Raw genomic sequence first — 19,565 nt, forward strand, 5'->3', positions numbered from 1 at the left:
ATGAACAGTAAATGCAGCTGGCGTTGGAAATGGACTGTCACCTTTAGGCTGCCTTTCCACTAAGTCGGAGATGAGAAGAAACGTGCGGGAATCGACCGATAGCATTAGACAACTGACAACACTACAATGACATCTATCATTACGTTGAAGTAGTTGGCCTGCGCCACTGTCTCCGGTAGTCTGTGCGTCTAGAGAAGAGCCGTGGAATGTATGGGGCCGAATACATTTTATGACTCTTCTCTTTCCGCATAGACTCTAGTTTTGGGTCCCCTACGTAATACTAAAATCATAATTTGATTTAATTTCATTTCTTTCTAATTTCAATTAATTAATTTATCTCTATAACATGTGTAACAAAATGACATTGTATAGCATAGAGAGCATAATACTAAGTAAGTACTAACAAAAATGATCTCAGTTAGTCCTTAAATAAATGATAATTAAATTAAGAATTAAAAGAAAACAATATCTTATGGCTCCTCTACACGATGGGCCAACGCCGGCCACTCCAAGGGACGCAGCCATGCGGTAGAATGAGATAGCAATATCACTTGCTCCCTCTAACGCATAAATGCATCCCTTGGAGTGGCCGGCGTTGGCCCATCGTGTAGAGGAGCCATTAGGTACTTAAGTAGAATGGTGAGAAATAAAACCACAGCCAATAATTGTTAAGGTACGTATATTGAAGATTACCAAAATAATCGATCAGTAGGTTAATATACTACAATTAAACCGTAAAACATATTGTCTCGTAGCACCACTTGATTATATATCAAAATCCGTATTTAAAACGTAATTACATTTAATTGCAAACCAAAAACGACAGCATTTGGAATGAATTGAAATATCAGCTAAGCTGATTGCAATATTCTATAAGGTAAGGTGGGGTAAGACTATCACCGGGGCAAAACACTTGTATGGAATCCTCATACCCCACATTACCTTAATTATAAGGTTCTCGTGCTCGACATGTTAATCCCCAAAAGATGACACCTTACTGCCTCCTCTATATAACTTAAGAGTCACACAAACCTAGCCGCCTCCATACAAGCCAAGTTACGCTGTCATATTAAAATAACATTCTGAAATAACATGAAATTTGACATGAACATTTTGGTAACATGACTGGTACCATCGCCTACCACTTAACTGTACATCGTGAACCTTATGCCTTTTGTAATAAGGTCCAATGATGCGTACCTAGTTTGGACTAGTTTTTTTAGAAATTGTAATAGACAGAAATTACAGCGAGTAAGTTTTGCAAACCTACAAAACTTCTACCTACTTGCTCTATTTTCTTTAAATATACCTACATATAACAATTTTTAGCTTAGAAAACTAGTACCAGACAGTTAAACGTTACGTAAACGTTCATGCAATGTTTTACGTAATTAACCTCTAGCCGCCCAGAGACCTATAAAAAGGTCTCCTGTTCCATTCTAATTTGAACTTTGTGTTGACAAAATAAAATTTTATTTTGCTTGGCAAGGTTTGACGTATGGGTGACTAGAGGTTAATGCAAAAGTTTTAATTGAGAGCGTAACTTCAATAATTGTATCGGGCATTATAGCGGGAATTTCGACACTCTTTAGTTTAAAGATGACATGTATGGGGGCAGTGGTGAGCACTCGAACGTCTATCATATTTATGTATTGAAATCAAAAACCGTATTTAACTATACACGATTCGATTCGGTTTCTAGTGATATAAACTTGTGTTTGTAACACAACCTTATTGAGGAGCCTTAAACGCATTTTTCACATAATTTCGAAACATTTCACATTTGTTCGACATATTTTACTGTACATACTTGGGTATAGGAGAATGCGCACATGCGCGTTGTAATATACAGATCGTTATAAGAGACGGCACATCGCTTGCGTGACGTATGCGTACACGGCTACGGCTCCAGCGTTTTAGCGCACGTACGTCACGTCTATGCAGATGCAGAATAGCACACGCAGTGGCTGTGCGACCTTTATGAAATAGGTTTAACTTAGATTTTTAATAAAATGCGTCCAACGCTCCGCGTGTATAACACCTACAACCTCAATTGAGCACAACTTGCATTAACAGTTCCACAACCCATACGACGTAGCAACAGAGGCAAGAATACAAAGGAAATATGCATGCGCACATCTACTTTAGCTGACAAGTTCTAAGCAAGAGATTTTTTCCTAAGACTAGGCCAATCTCTTGTTTCTTCGATGAAAATTGTACTTTTTGATTGAATTTTTACACGTTGTAATCAAGGGTTTATGCCATGAAAAAATCACACAGAAACTAGACTATATTTGCCAGGGCAGACCCCAACCAAAACTTTAAAAATTAAAGTTGGCTCGATAGAACAAAATCACGAAATCATGTCAAAATTGCATTTATTATAGCATATTGTTACCCTGCATACCATGAACTGCATGAACAGTATAATTTTAGTATAAAATCGGATCCACAGATCTGAAGAGCAAAAATTAAAACAGAAGTTACGTAAGAAATTCTGTCTGATTGCAAACGCTTTATGAAGAAAAAAAATCATATATTTGGAAGAATTTCCAAATAAATATGTCTCATTAATTAAAAGTATGAAAACGATATAACCGTTGACGCGAAATGCATATAACCTTAAAATTTTACTATGGCGACTTGCCTCCACTGCTAGGTCTTAAACATCCCTCTTAAATTATATTTACAGCTAACTTTTATAAAAAATAAACACCACATTTCATTAAGTTTATAATGCAGTAATAGTAGAACAGTTGTGAGATTGTTCGACCCTTTAAATGCCACGCCTATTATATATATCGTGCCATTCTAAACCTTATTGGAATGCACGAAGGTCTATATTACACTGTAACCGTACGCGTCAGTGGACACCGTTGACGGTCAAAGGGGTAAGGTAAATTTCGAATAACTATACCCTCCTAAGGCCCAAGGTCCTACCTATAGTACTTATTGAGTTCATATTCAATTGGAACAGAGTCGCATTTGTTTTATTTCGTTCAATTTTCAAACAAAACCAAAATCATCTCTATTCCCTGCACTAAAGGTTCAAATTTCAGTGAGAAATTCTGGATTTTTCTTCTGTATGTCTAGGCCTTAGGAGGATACTATTGTTTGCTTATTTAAAGTTGGTAGCATGCCTAATTGACGTACTTATCAAATAAATCTTTCGCAAAGCGTTGTACACAATAACAGGTACAATTTAATTACTAATCCTAAGCCGGTATATTAAAAAGCTTTTTAAACCTTTTATTTTGGCACAATGTTAGTAAATGTATATCAAAATATTATAAAGGAAAATCTGAAATGAACTTATATTTTTTTCACACTATAGTAAAAATGTTTTGATTCACATTCTCACGTATGAAAAAATAAGACACTATTATCTATGTATAATAATTGTTATATTTAATTACAATAACATTATTTATATTATTACCAGAAAACACGTGCATATCGTCAGTATAGAAAACCACTTTTAAATATAGTGATATTCATTGTGACGATGTAACTGGTATTTAAATATGTATAATTTTAATCTGTACAATATATTATAAACGTTTTGTAAAAAATACAGTATGGCCTTACTAAGCAGGCTTGGAAAATATCAATGCTTACTTTGCAAGTATGCGTTTCAAAAATACTTTAATACCTTTAAAGTCACTGGTACAATATATCTGGTAATTTATTAAGTCTTAATTAGTTATATTATTATCTAAATATAAATGTATAGTGGACGGAATCGTAATAATACACATATACACTAAATCATTTCTCAAAAGGCAGTGAGTTTATATTGAGATATTATTTTGAGCTTATAATGCGTTTAAAATTATCTACCATAAGAATAATAAATACAGTAGAGCGTACAACAAACACGTATCATAACATTTCACAATTAATCTTTTTGGGTCCCATATATGACCCATAAAAAACACATTTATTTATTCAGTTAACTACCTCTTTTTTAGACTTGAAATTCGGGCAAATCGATATCACTTCGGAAATGGACTATGACGATGGAAATAAGAACTATTTCCTGGATTACAGACACACATCGAACGGTTTTTCCCACAATTTTTCATAGTGTTTACAGACTACAAATATTTGAATATTCTTATGGCATACTCTGGTGGGCGCCTAACGGACAATTTGGGCCTTTCTTGAGTTTCTTTACTCTCGCCATTCCCTGGAGGCCTGGAACGTGCGTACTTCGGATGAAGTAAATGTTGTCAAGCCTTGAGGTCCTGCAAATAAATGTTATGGAACGTTACATAATATATACAACTTTGGAATAGTCTGGACGCAAATCGATCATGTTTACAACTATACAGGGTCTGCATAGCCTAGATATGTTAGCTTGGAAGTGACATCGCTATAGGGAGCGGTTCAAGAAAGGCTGACTCAACAAGCGGTGTAGAGTCATATGTAGAGCAACTAACACGGAGCAATGTAGAGTGAGATATAAGTAGAGTTACCTCTAACGCGACGGCCTGGCTTGGGCGTGACGTCGCCTTCCGGGGCGGTCCACTGTTCCACCACCTCGGTCGCCGAGCGGGCGAGGGAAGGCTGACTCACGGATCGATGAAGAGAATGACGAGACCAAGGCCTGGAAATTTACCAAAGATTTACTCCTTGTAACAAACTTAAATAAATGACAAGCGACTACGACAAGACGCCTGGACACAGTAAGACTAGTTAGAACCCTAAATGACATTTAATCTTTTGAACGGCACCCGTACCTATCGTGCGCGGCGCGTCATCGCGAACCTTGTCGGAATTCACGAAGGTCGATATTGCGCTGAAGCCACGCGCTTCATTTGATGTCTTTGGTAGTCATAGGATTAAATAATTAGGATTAAAAACTAGCTCTCTGGTTTTCATTCGTATTTTATTTTCTGCCTACAAGTCAAACACGCTTTTTGTGAAACGTCGCTTTGATAAGTGAAAATTATAGCATATCCTACTTTACGTAAAGTGGAATAAAACTTTCCCCAGGGTAAGACTGTCACTTGTATGGAATCCTCATACTGTTTGTCTTGCCCCGAGCAAAATAGGTAATAAACTATGTTAGTCTGTCCCCACCTTACCTTATAACCGTACTACTAATACTCACTGGTTCTGATGGAAGGGGTGCTCGGAATCGCTGTCGTCGTCATAGTACCGGCCCAGCTGTGTGCCGGCGGATACCTCGGAGTGGCTGTCAGCTTCCTCCCGCGCATAGTCTACCATCATCTCCGACATGGACCTAATTAACATAAGCACAATTAATTTTAGGGGCCGCGGATGGATTCGTAAAGTATTTCTTTTAATGAGGGTATCAAATACAGGATTCCTCCAATGAATAATGAATAAATATTTATTTTTAAACATTTCGTTCTAATTCGTTGACAGAGTTCAAGGAATCTGTCACAATGTGTACCTCATGGGACATTATTACCTCATGGAACTTTAGTACCTCATGGGACATTAGTACCTCATGGGACATTCTTACCTCATGGGACATTCTTACCTCATGGGACATTCTTACCTCATGGGACATTCTTACCTCATGGGACATTATTACCTCATGGGATATTCTTACCTCATAGGACATTCTTACCTCATGGGACATTACTACCTCATGGGACATTATTACCTCATGTCAACGTGGTCGCTGCGGTACGAGGAGCGCCGGGAGCGGCCCGGCTCGCGGAGCGAGGTGGCGTCGCTGTCGTACTCGTACAAGGTGGGCAGGGAGCTGCGACGCGAACGGGAGTCCCATTCGCTCTTCTTGCGATAGCGGTTCTGTGGGAATTCAATATAGTATCATTAGTCGCCATAGCTTGCACCTGTTAACCCTACGTGCTACAGATAGCTCTGCATGACACGCATGGAGGCAGAAAAGACAGCCGCTCATGTCATCTTCGAATGTCTTGGGGAAGCAGAATACAGGCCACGGCACGTCGATCGATCGAGGTATATCCCAGAAGTCGTCGGCATCATTAAGGGTCTACGTAGGCCAGTTCGCGTCGAAGTGTGGATTATAATATTTACACTATTTACAGTGTCATATAAGTTTAGTTTTTTTTTTTTTGTCAGCCTATTTAGTTTAGTGTCTCACTGCTGGGGAAAGGCCTGCCCTCCTCTACTCAACCCTGTCGTTTGTTTAGTATTTTAAAAGACAGCCGCTCAGGTCATCCTCGAATGCTCTGGAGTAGCAAAATATCGGGCACAGCATCTCAATAGACCGAGGTCTTTCCCAGAAGTCGTTGGTAACATTAAGGGTCAAGTAACAATTTAAAGTGTCATACAAGTTTAATTCTTACCTTGGGTTTTTCTGGAGGAGGCGCCAGAATTCGTATGATGACCTCCCACTTGTGCGGGGTGTATAACGGCGCGAAGCGATGGTCATGGGCCACTCTTGTGAACTCCTCGCGGGTTGAGGAGCGCGCCAGCTCGCGACGCAGTGTGGACTCGTGGGTGATGAGCTCGCGCCAGCGGAGGCGTTCCTCGCGAGTGAGGCGGTGCGCGCGCTCAGACTCTTGGAGGACCTGAATAATAGATACAAATGTTAAAGCTGATTTAGAGGGCGCCCGAACTCGCATGCGATTTTAGTTACATTGCGGACTGTTGGTTACGTCAATTTCAACCGACCAATCAAAACCCGCAATGTAATGAAACTCCCATGCGAGTTTTCGCATCGTCTAATAAATGAGCCCTTAAAATTAGAGGAAATAACTAACCACAAACACGGAACTAAAATATTGATTGGGTGAAAATGACTAAAGTGCACGATATTAAGGCTGGCTGTAGTTGACTGTTCAGCTTGCTATCGGTACCAAAAAGAAACAATTTTGTATCAAAATTTCGCTGTTATTTCATGACATTATTTTCGTACGTGGCTTTAACTCTGGTGTCGATACGCAGTATTTTGTTACGGACTATCTGATCATGCCTGTCACTTTGTCATGGACAACATGTGAAAACGGTGGCCACTCTAGACATTAAAGCTTTGACATACCTCATCTTGCGCCTCAGTGCTAAGCACCCTAGTGAGCACGCTCCAGTTCTGAGGAACAGGGGGCGCTGGCACCGGCTCCGGTACATCTTCGTCATCGTCACGGTACAGCGGGTTGCGGGCTGGAGGCAGCTCGGGCAGCAGCGGCAGGTTCGAGGGCTGGTACTGCGATTGCTTGATGAGTTCGGGGGAGAAGAGGTCGGGGCCGCCTTTGCCTGTGGTAGTTTAAATTTTAATCATTCTTAGAAGAAAAGTATAATTTTAACCAACTTGTCATTCACCACGAAAGATACCGGCAGGATATTAACAGAGGAGTCGAGAGGCAAAAGAGGGACGCGTCAGATTGTTGTTTTGGCAAATGGCCGCGCTGCGTGAAAAACATAGCTGAAGTTTGAGATTTTTTTACCGGTTGATACCAATTTGCTTTACTGGAAAAAAACATAACATATTACAAACTAGGGATACTACGTACTTCTCTTAATAAAACAAAAGAGTTCACGATTCTAAGTAAAACATAGAATTTCCGATATTTAAAATTGTGAGATTATTTCAAAATCCATTACTTGAAGCAAGTCAACGGTGAGTATAACGACAGGTGTCCACATCTTTCCGTTAAGCTTCCAACTTAACGTCTCTGCTGCTGGCTGTACCAGGGCAACATAAGCTGTAAGAACTTACCGATATATTTCTGCGGCGGCAGTGACAGAGGCACTCGTTCCATCTTCGGCGTGAGCGTCATGCCCGAGGCGCTGCTGATGTCGGAGAAGTTCTCCCACTGCGCCTCCGGCAGCGTGTGGTTGCGGATCGTCACGTCGAACTGCGGGGGCGGCGGGGGCACCTAACATGGATATACGTTAGAAATCAGTTTGACTACACATGGCTTGAGAGATTCCAAAACAATAGGAAGAAATGATTTATCCAAAGTGTGTGTGCTAAGTTAAAGCACATTGAAACCTAAATTGTTTATACGACAACGGTTTCACTCACTTGAATTTTTAGTCGCCGACGGGCCCGAAACATGTCGCCAATAGCGACTAAAAATTCAAGTGAGTGAAACTGTTGTCGTATAAACAATTTAAAATATGTCTCACGAAAGTTTAATATCGATCACATTGAAACCTGTGTCAAAAAATCACTTGCATGGGTTGTTCATAGCAATGTACAAATTGCAGAACATTCCCAAAAAGCGGAAACGTTCTCGAGAATGTTCTCAGAACATTCATGCAACATGGAAATTATTGTTTAAACAAGAGAATATACTTGAAATAAAGTTTAAATAGGCATAACATAAAACTAAATGTTATTATGCATATATTATTGTCTATTACAGTTAGCTATTTTGTTGATGTGATAAGTTTACCAATAAGTTGCTTAAATTCTCACTGTATTTCAGAGAACATTTCGACTTTCGACAATTTTTTCCAAAATTTTTTTTATGTTTCGTTAGAATCTAGAGGCCTCTATCTCCCGCCATGCCAAATCTCAGCGCGCTCGGACCAACTTGAAAAAATTAAAAAAAAAAGTCGGCCATTTTGATTTTTTTTTTAATGCAGTTTATTTTGTCTCGGGGCCCTCTATGACATTTGGTCGAGCACCCCCCACCTATCACGCACCGTTTAAAAGTTGCCATACAAAATAAAAGTGGCCAGATTTCCCGAAATTGTAGCATATTTCCAAAAAAAAATTTTTCATAGGTATCTAGGGGACCCCGAGATTCCGTGACCAAAATTTCAGCGCGCTAGAACAAAATTAAAAAAGTAAAAAAAAAGTCAGCCATATTGAAAAAAAAATGGCGGCGTCAAAAACTGCCAGGGTCCCTCTATGACATTTGGTCGAGCACCCCCCACCTAAGTCTGACCGTTTGGCCGGGCCGTCATACATTTTTCTGACCGGAAGCGGACGACCAAAAGTCGGAATTTTCTGGGGGTAAGGACTACACCTAAACTATCGTGAATATTCACGGTATAAACTACGATAAATAAATAAATTCTCGTTCTCGAGAACATTCTCAGAAGTTACCGAGAATTTCTCATGTGGAAAGTTTCGCAACTTTGGAAAGTTCTCGTGCGTGCATTGCTAGTTGTTCATCAAATATTACTGATCGCGCGAATGAATTGTGAACATCGGCACGAACAGGCGAACAGGGTTAGACACTAACCGTTAGAGCCGGTGTAGCTTTGTTGGATTATATAATAACAAAAAATCTTTATCTCGTGTAGTCAGATGTGTCTGAAGCTCCTTTAAGCAGCATCGGGAAGCAGCAAGCTAATCATCTAACCCAATAATCATTATACCTACCTACAAAATTTATTCTGGCAAAAAAACATGAGCATTTTGAAAAGCACTCTTTTAACCAGGAAAATATCTAGGACTATTCAATATCAAATCGAATCCATCTAACTATAATAATGTAAGACCCCAACATCACAACCTACAATTGAACTGTACCTGTTTGTATTCAGTGACCAGCCTCTTGTGCCGCTCGATGTCCTCGATCGTCTTCTTCTCGGTGATCGTGCGCAGGAACACGTCGTCGACCACGTGCGACGTGATCTCCGGTTTCCTGTTGGGAAATTATTATCAGTTACTTCACAGATATAACTAGATAATAGATGTCGGTCATCCAATAAGGTCAACACAACTGTCTTAATCATCATAACTTCGTATATTACAGGCATACCGTGGTGACAACGTTTTGATGACTATGATGGCCGATGCAATTTTGAGTTTACAATCACAACAGTCTCCAACGGCTGATTAATTTCTGCTCAACCTACTAAGTACGTCAATAAATTATGGACGCTAAGCACGAAAAATTTCGTACATTCACCCCTCTCTCTTTCCTGTAGCATTCTTACTTTAACTAGTTTGTTTTTTGTTACCTAACTGGAAGGATGGGTTCAAGACCTCCCATCATGACCTCATGCTCTTTTGTCTCCACACGCTCGCTCATCACTGGTGGCAGTGGCGGCACCATACGGGTTTTCTACAGCTCATAACCACCAGAGTAATGACTAGTCTAATTGGTCTCACCTGGCTGGAAGGATAGGCGTCTCAGGAATGGCTTCGAGGCTCTCCATCAGGACCTCATGCTCCTCGGTCTCCAGACGCTCGCTCATCACTGGTGGCGGTGGCGGCGGCTTCTGTGTTACCGTTATATGACATTATTGAGAATGACTCGGCGGAGTGAGGTTTTAAGATCAACTAGGGATGACTTGCTCTCATGTTTGTTAAGCGAGGTTTAGACTGCCATGAACTTGCATGAAATTTTCATTACATTGCGGTATCTGATCAAACTTCTGATTACATCAGTTTGCTTAAGTCTGCAATGTAACGCAAATTGTACGCAAGGATTTGCCAGTCTAAACCTCGCTTTAGAACCCGTCTAAGCACTCGAACCTGACTCTGCACTGACTTCATATTTTCAGAGTCATACACATTGTCAGAATTTTGACGGTATCGTCTTGGGTCGTCCCATTCGTTTTTCGTCAAGCTCTTAAATCAGTCCTATTCTGCTTTCGTCACTCATTCTACATTGAAAGCCACCGACGATTGTGACGAATGTAGAATGAGTGACGAAAGCAGATTAGGACTAATTTAAGAACATCCCACACTTGGTCAAGAGTTAGCTTGATGCGACTTGATAACTTTAAACGAACGGTGCTCATGAAATTTCAACATGGATCTTACCAACATGAAAGTGCACCCATAGTTGACTCAAAGACCTCATAACAATCTGCCGTTTCCCAGGAACTTGTTATTATTGAAATTAGGGTAATGCGAATATATGTATCGAGCTATTAGATTTATGATATTATTTATTTGAAGTGGCCAATTTGTTTTTGTATATTGTAATGTCAAATCACAGAAGCTATTTGCTTGAAACAAATCGTAATACGGTAAGTAGCAGAGAGTAGGTTAGCTGATGCAGTATAGTGTGAATAACTTTCTACGGAAAATTTCTAGGTTACTTAAGGCAGCAAGTCACATAGTGCAAATCCTCCTACGCGAAACGGCCCTGATAGTCCTGATATACGGAAACTAGCGTAGTATAGCGAAAACAGTTTCGAATGTAAGCGCATAAGCTTTTACTTTTCAAGCGCCAGCTATCATGAGCAATACCCCCAGTCTAAATTTCATTCTATGGCGTGACGTAACTTACACGTTTGTGATAAGTGTCATTTTGTATCGGATTTTGAGTTTCTAAAAGGTCCCGCTAGCCGCGCTGTTCAAAACCATACAAAAATAGATATAACGCAAACGTTAATGGTTGTCACGCTATCGAATGAAATTTACACTATAGGGTCTATATAGGGGTTCTGATCACGTAGGTCATATTTTGGCCACTTCTATAACATTAACATGATCATACCTTGATGTGGAACATCCTCGCATGCGACCGGTCAGTGACTTCGGTCACCGAGTGCGTGTCCGTCATCTCCGTGTTGAGGGAGACGATGGAGCGCGGCCGCCGTGACCATTCCTGGTTAGTGATTGGTTAGAAATGTAGATGATGTGATTGGTTGGGTGGAATGGTGGGTTTGTTCGATTGGTGAATATTGTCGCTTGGTAATCAGAGCTCATCATATTTGTGCAGTACAAAGGTCAGTTAGATATTCTGAGCTTTTTTAGGATAAAATCTATATGTAGTTAGTTTTAATTGCCAGCCACTACGTCCAACAATTGACCTTAAATCTGTTTAGATGATTCGTTATACAAAAACAAACACTCAAACACACAAATTAATTCAAAAATGTGATGATAATTATCATAAAACCCGAATTAATTAATGTAAAGGTACGTTGTAATGTGCCAATTAAACATTAGGTTTTTGTTAAATTTTGAATGTGCACTTGGGTTTGATGGGTGGTAGTTATTGTTAACCTTTTAAAAATTCTGAGCCATCCTTTAGATAAATTCGTGCAAACTTGGTTTTTAAGTTTATAGTAGCTGTATCTGGCCCCTTCTACCTTTCATCAGACTGGAAGGACTCGAGGTGTGAACCTGTTGTATGGTCCTGGTCCTCATCGAAACCCGAACTACATGAACACCTTCGATCTTCTTCCCAACTGGTTGTCACAAACACACACAAGCACACTCCATGTTACATGATCCCCTAGTACCTGTCGGTCCCTGCTGACCTGCGAGTAGAGCTGCGCGGGGCGGGGCGGGCGCGCGGGCGGCGGCAGGTGAGCTTGACGCGCGGGCAGAGGTAACGCTACGGGCGATACTGTACGGACGGACTCTTGGCGTTCATGCTCCTCTAGTATCATGGTTTGCCTGGTGGTAAAGTCACATTATTGGTAAATTGCAGTTGAAACTATCCATGGTTAAGTGGGATGAGTCAAAGTCTTGTGACAGAACTTGAGAAATCCTAAACACTTTGTAAAGATTTTTATATTTCTAACTAATATTCAGTGTGCTTCCACAGCACTATGAGGTTCCAAGATATGAACAGTGACAGTAATTAATCCAAATATCAGCGAATGATCGCTGCGCAATAATGACACAAAATACAGTAATATCACTCGTATAGAGAGCGTCCATAAGATAATTATACACACGCCTCAGCAAAAAACCAGAGGTTCCGAGCACGCCCGCTCGCAACGCCATGCGAGGCCATAGAACGCGATCCGTGGGCCTCGGTAAAACTAATGTATGGCGGGCGGCGCCAACGTCAAGCCGCTTGACTCAAACGTGACCGATCGTAGCGTGCGTTGTGTTGAGCGCTTATACATATATTTTTGTGGTCGAGATCGCAACGTGGCCTGTGCAGTGGCGGATTTGTAATCTTAGCCGCCCTATACCCCAGGCCCTGTAGCCGCCCCTTCTCATCACCCATCATATTGACTACATTTTTAGGTATTTCTTGTTATCATCAGCGATTTTTTTTGTCAGAAAATGCCGCCCCTAATATTTGGCCGACCTAGGCCCGGGCGTACTGAAATTTAGGGCACATCCGCCACTAGGCCTGTGGGTAAAGATACTAACCTGACGCTGCCGCCGTCGGTCTCGGTGGGCGTAAGGGTGGAGGGCGGGGAGGGCGGCGCAGGCGGCCGCTGCACGCGCACGCGCACGTCGAACGCCGGCGCTGCGTGCAAGCGCCCGTTAGATGTGGTCGTTTCGTGCGTTTCGCCGTAACCTGGTTAGTTGGTTAGGTTGTGTTATAATTGTTACATGTTATTTACAAAATGGAATTTTATCCCGTATTAAACATATCTGAAAAATTACTACCAAAGTGTCTTCCGCGATATTAGAGTGATCCTAAAACGCTTCGACAAATTGACGAAGACGAATAACGAAGATAATTTTCAGGAGTAGGAGGAGGAGGGTTTAATACGCGATTAAATTTCATTTAAATTAATGATACTTAATGTGTAAACATAGTAAAATTAAAATAAATGCAATGTTTTAATAAGTAATAAGTCACATATTACGTATGGAACTATGTATATCTACGGTACTATGATAGTAATACGCCGAGTTGCGTGCGTAGCATGCTTCACAATTTACAATAATTTTACCCATACATTATCTTTTGCGTGTTTGGTTAACTTGTTGACTTGGTTGTACTTAGTAATTATCTTTTAGATATTAAGGTAGTATCATTATATGTTCAGTTAAAAATTACATTATAATCAAGTGACATTGCGGTTGCAAGAACGATCTAAGTGTCTACAACTGCGTTGGTAGATAACCGATGTGTGTTAAGAATGAGGTAGGTAGGTAGCCAATAAATCGTTTTTAATGCTCCGTCAAACAATTATAGCCTATTTGCGAAATGAATGAATTGCAATTGGTTTCACGTAGGTACACTCTTATTATTATGTACTTACAGTGATTTTTGTTATTTCACAAGTAGGCTCCAAATTAAAATTAATAAATGTACCTAATGCAGTTTACACACACAAATACATTAAATGTTTTTAATCCATGCTTTTTATAAAAATACTCAAATAATTGAACATGCATTATGGATCTTCTAATAAATATTTTTATAGGATTCGAACCCATGGCTAATGCAGTCTCGTGAACTGAAAATAAATTAAATACAATATTATAAAATACATAACTCTATTATAGTCGAAATTTAATACAGCTGTCGCGGTTGGTCGCGATTCTCATAAAAATCTAAATTACAATTGAGCAAGTAATTGTGACTGTCACGACTCACGACTCAAATAGACCCTCTTAAGGGTAATAATATAAATAAATATCCAACTAAAAGGAACTGTCTTAAGGTCAATGCAGGGAAGACCGTCTTTGGGAAGACCGTATTCAAGCTCTTTCAACTTACGTTTGTACACATACACCACTTACATAAGGTCGATAGACCAGACGGAGTGAAGCTCTTCCTTTCTGACTATGTCTGAAGGTGGTATTCCATCTGACCAATATCTTTGTCCAATGTGTTTTGTATCTCACCATTTTTCTTCATGAGAGAGTGAGACGCACTCACAGACATTGAAAAAGAAATTGGACGGGTGGAATGTGGACGGGTCTTCTTCACAAGTTTTTTTACAATTTACTTCTCGTCACCAATCAACCCTTACCTTCGCTATGATACTCGTCGATCATGAACGCCTGGTTGGTGTGCGCGTGTTCGGCCTCGCTCGGGGTCTCCGACGGGTAGTCAGACGGTATCGTGTCCGAGACCACGCTGGCGCTTTCGGCCTCCGCGGCGAGCGGGTACACGGGGTGGGCGCGGGGGATTTTCACCTCTGGAAAGTTATGTTAGTTAGTAAGGAATACAAAGCGTAATTTTACAGATAAGTATACATCTTGTAATTACTGCCTCCTAGAGCCCCAACGTACATGCCAAGGCAGAGCACAGCAGCTGATGAAGTTAAAGTGATATCACAAAGTTCGTGAGTTTCCCTCCCCCCTAGTCACAACATGTTACATTTTCATGACGCCCTCTAAATGTGAGACGAATTAAGGGATGTCCCCTTACTTCTAAATGCAGCAGCGCACAGTACACCACTACAGATGACAAGTACTTGGGAGTTAAGTTTTCCTTCTAAATGTTGCAATGCAAATAAAGAGTTGAGTTCATTGAAAATAGTATCTGACGATAGCAAATATCTTGTACTTTCTTCCTGCTTGTTCCTTTTGACGACATCGCATGCAAACACAGGTAGGAGAGGTGGGACACGTCCAGACACAGTATTAGAAGGGTTACTTGGAACAAGCGCGTGTCTCCTCAAACACAAATAGCACACGCACAGACCCAGCAGTAGAAGGATTAGGAACATGTCACAGATCATAAGAATGTGTATTACCTTGTATACTTTCTCTGCTAACGATAGAAGCAGAGGAGTCATCGATCAACCTCCTCGGGGCGGGCAGCGCGCGCCTCCTCAAGCACAGGTAGGACACGCCCAGACCCAGCAGTAGAAGGGTTAGGAAGAGAATGGCGCAGATGATCATGAGGATGTGGGTGCCGGCGAGCGGCGCCGCGGCTGGTATTGGCTTCTCAGGTCTGAAAAGATGGAATTGACAATTAAATGCTCAGAAACAAACTACGAACAAACTACAATTTGATACATACACGCTAACAACGACGTCGCAACAGTAGTGTAGCGGCATTGGGTAACAAAAAACATCGAAGTCACTTAGGACTTTTTAAAAGTAGGCAGAAAGGAAAAGTGAGACTGACAATGAACAATAGCACTTTCTTCGCTACTCCTACTGAATCGACTCTTTGCTCACACCAGCTCGTAGAGGCTCTCTTTATTCCTCAGAAACTATTGACAAAGTTGCATTTTATTCACAAGAGTGGCAAAGTAATCTGATACAATTATTTAATTTTATCGGAAGTGTACTAAGTAGGTACTGCAACCCTATGAGGCACAGACCATTACTGCCCAGAGAATCTGGAATTTTCTTAATTCAACAGGCATTAATTAGTAGTGAACTTTAAAGGGCCGTCACAATAGATCACAGCTTGGTTGACGTGGCACTTAAAGGCCCACAACACCCCAATAATAATAATAAAATACTGAAGTGGGTACCGGCAGACGATGGTGATGACCTCGTCTCCGTCCATCTCCAGGCCGGGGTGGAAGCGGACCACGATATTTGCTATTGCACTCACACATTGATGCGAGGTTCGGAGATCGGTGGCGGCGGGACGATCGGCGGCGGGTACCGGCAGACGATGGTGATGACCTCGTCTCCGTCCATCTCCAGGCCGGGATGGAAGTGGGCCACGATATTTGCTATTGCACTCACACATTGATGCGAGGTTCGGAGATCGGTGGCGGCGGGACGATCGGCGGCGGGTACCGGCAGACGATGGTGATGACCTCGTCTCCGTCCATCTCCAGGCTGGGGTGGAAGAGGACCACGATATTTGCTATTGCACTCACACATTGATGCGAGGTTCGGAGATCGGTGGCGGCGGGACGATCGGCGGCGGGTACCGGCAGACGATGGTGATGACCTCGTCTCCGTCCATCTCCAGGCCGGGGTGGAAGCGGACCACGATGTTGTTGGTGAACACGCGGAGGGGGTCCTGCAAGTTTAAGGAGTTGTGAGGGTTTTGGAAAAAACTAATTGGTTATACAGCAGTTATTACGAGGAAAACTATCGCGCATGATAATGTTATGTTTTCACTTGCGATTTATCAACGATACAGATATTAACGATACAGTCGCATGGCATTAAATAGGATGAAAGAAATACAGAGCCATACTTATACCTCTTAAATTGACTCATGCTAGAAGCACGGCTAGAACAGTCTGTGTCTGGGCCGAGGTATCCGAAAGAATAAAACAAATCGCACAGCATACAAAAATAACATTTCGCGATGCCTAAAAATACTTTCTAACAAACCAATTCGCCGATCAATTTTGCATACCTATTGTTCAGAATTTAGCAATGCAGATATACCCAGATAGAGGTATATTTATAAATGATATTATAAAATCATATATTTTATGTAGCATAATACAAAACAAATATACATTCGCTTGAATATGGAGTCGCACCAAGAAAAGTACGCAGCTGATTTGATAGCCCACACAGCGTATTATATAAGTCATAATTTCATAGAAGTTTGACGTTTAAAATGACACTTGCACTGCGTGGGCTATCAAAATACCTGCAGACTTTTCACGGCCTGATTCTAATACATATCATAGAAAATCATTTATTGTAAAAACCTACTCTTAGGTAGGTACATACTGCGCCACCTTAAATTACACCAAAAGGAACTAAATCATTAAACACTTAAAACTAGGTTCTGGGTATTTCTTGAAGTAACGTGTGGCACATAAATAGACATGTACATCAGCAAAGAAAAAAAAGTAGGTTTTATAATTATAAAAAAAATATTGGCGCTGCTACTACTACTATTGGTGACTACAAAGGAACACAGAATACGCTGACTGGAAAACGCTGCTGTGAAAACGTTTTCAAAAATCAGGAACTTATGAAAGCAGAAGAATAGAAATGATCGTATTAGATTACATATTTACCGTGACTTACATATTTTTAAAACGTGTTTGGCATTTAAAAGACACGTCAAGATTGTTTACCTTTTTTCTAATACTAAAAAACGAACTATAGTAATACCACAGCGCTGGTCTTCCGTGTAGCCCAGAGCCGGGGGATAGCTTTGACTTAGAATGCTCGCACATCGCTGAGGGCCTAGCCAAATACCAATTCTGCGTCGTAGCGAACGAGATAGTAATGTAGAGAGACATAAGCGTTTCATTCGCTATGGCGCAAAAGATTGGCATGTTGTCTAGGCCCCCTGTTCAAGTGGTAAATACAACTTGTACCAACCTGTCTGGTCCCGCATCCCTTCAGTGGCAGCTCGAGCTTGTACGAAGTCGCACCCTTGCCGACCACCTGGCAAGCTGAGTGACGGTCGAAGTCCGCGTACGCGATGCCGTAGAATTTCTCGTTGAATTTTAGTTCGATCTGGAAAAATAAAACGACTGAAATTAACAATTATGTACTTATTTACGATATAGGAGTCGACAAACGACCTCCGCCCATGGACACCTGCAAATCCAGAGGTCTTCATCTTCCTCGCTTTGTCCGCCATCTTGCCACGACTTATGGGAGCCTGGGGTCCGCTTGGCAACTAATCCTAAGAACTAGCGTAGCCTACGCTAGTTTTTACGAAAGCGACTGCCAACGACCTTTCAACCCAGAGGGGAAACTAGGCCTTATCGGGATTAGTCCGGCTTCCTCACGATGTTTCCCTTCAGCCAAAAGCGACCATCAAATGATAAATTCCGAAAAACTCATTGGTACGAGCCGAGATTTGAACCCGCGACCTCCGGATGGAAAGTAGCACACTCTTACCGCTAGGCCACCAGCGCTTTATCAAATCCAGAGGTCTGTGCTATCAAAATCGCTGGCGAGTTAACTTGGTCTGACTCTACCGCACTAGAGTCCCTGGTACTAAGAACCACACATACACTCAAATAGTCGAGGCCGCTTTATGACGGCTAATCAGTTATGCAACGCGTTAAACCGAACGGCAAACAGACGGGCACCCGTCGACCGTTAGGCGAGCCGTTAATCTTGACAGGCGATTGTTGCAGCGATAGGGTTTTGTTTGTTTTATGGCCATCGAGTCTATTCGGCCAGTTAGAATCTGTCGGTCAAACAAATTCGTCAGTAGCAGAAGGCGCGAAATTTAAATTTTCTATGCGACGATTACCGTTCGCACTAATTTTTCGCTTTTTTTCTACAGACAAAAGTGGATTGACAGACAATACAAACGAACCCCGTTATCAATGTTGCAATTCATTGAAAATCAGGGTTAGCAACACTATCTGCCACACATACATTGTAAAATAATATTTAAACCAAGAAAAAGATGTTCATTGATCTCACAATAAAAGGACCTGCATAAAAAAAAATTAGTAAGTAAAAAAAAAACTAAAACAACCTATCGTCGCCACCCGTCCCAAATTATACATATGCCCATGAATCCCGTGATACAATTATACATATGCCCATGAATCCCGTGATACAATTATACATATGCCCATGAATCCCGTGATACAATTCATAGCGGAATTATCAGTTCATGTTAGTTAAGGGGAAGTAATTCGTCTGTACTAAAGGCAAATTTAGGGTACGCATTTTTGCCAAACGATGAATTGAAACATTGGTATAATGTGGTTTTGGTAGTAATGTTAAATCCCACCAAAAACATTCTGTAAAAAACTAGCCAAGTCTCGATGGAGCTGCTTGTTTATCTCTAAAAAGTAATGAAATCTAGACAAAGTCGTGCCAAGTCTAAGGTTCCTTACTGCGATTTCTTTATTATTATAGTTAATGTTGTGTGACTTGGCCGTTGAAGGGTACACAAGGGTACAAAACCAGGTGCTCCATGACACCATTGCACCAATCTGCCATTGCACCAAAAAGAAGTGTTTGTTTCAGGCTCGCCCATACATAAGTATTATTGAAATACGCAGCTTTATCAAGCCTACTATTGACTGGTTATTGAATCAACGTTTTCCAAGTGGCAATTTTCCATCGTCAATGGGTAGCGGTTCTGGCGACAGATTGGTGCAATGGTGTCATGGAGCACCTG

General features: G+C 41.2%; 1 protein-coding gene across 2 annotated transcripts in view; it reads right to left on the bottom strand.

Annotated features, from left to right (window-relative positions):
- Positions 1-662: 662 nt before the first annotated feature.
- LOC134678390 (uncharacterized) overlaps positions 663-19,565 on the bottom strand; it is a 104,203-nt gene continuing 85,300 nt past the window's right edge. The window contains exons 6-21 of one of the 2 annotated variants that reach the window (XM_063536950.1): positions 17,792-17,929; positions 16,372-16,517; positions 15,283-15,482; positions 14,554-14,721; positions 12,992-13,142; positions 12,124-12,280; positions 11,373-11,483; positions 10,034-10,143; positions 9,449-9,563; positions 7,679-7,838; positions 7,004-7,215; positions 6,309-6,533; positions 5,639-5,787; positions 5,117-5,248; positions 4,479-4,609; positions 663-4,247 (exon numbers count right to left, since the gene is read on the bottom strand). In XM_063536950.1, coding sequence (XP_063393020.1) covers positions 4,174-4,247; positions 4,479-4,609; positions 5,117-5,248; positions 5,639-5,787; positions 6,309-6,533; positions 7,004-7,215; positions 7,679-7,838; positions 9,449-9,563; positions 10,034-10,143; positions 11,373-11,483; positions 12,124-12,280; positions 12,992-13,142; positions 14,554-14,721; positions 15,283-15,482; positions 16,372-16,517; positions 17,792-17,929 — 2,379 coding nt within the window. In that variant the 3' untranslated portion in view covers positions 663-4,173. Of the gene's footprint in view, positions 4,248-4,478; positions 4,610-5,116; positions 5,249-5,638; positions 5,788-6,308; positions 6,534-7,003; positions 7,216-7,678; positions 7,839-9,448; positions 9,564-10,033; positions 10,144-11,372; positions 11,484-12,123; positions 12,281-12,991; positions 13,143-14,553; positions 14,722-15,282; positions 15,483-16,097; positions 16,214-16,371; positions 16,518-17,791; positions 17,930-19,565 lie in introns of those variants that run through there. The other variant, XM_063536949.1, reaches the window with a different exon arrangement.

The sequence above is a fragment of the Cydia fagiglandana genome, chromosome Z, assembly GCF_963556715.1.
Source record: "Cydia fagiglandana chromosome Z, ilCydFagi1.1, whole genome shotgun sequence".
NCBI classification, from domain to species: domain Eukaryota; kingdom Metazoa; phylum Arthropoda; class Insecta; order Lepidoptera; family Tortricidae; genus Cydia; species Cydia fagiglandana.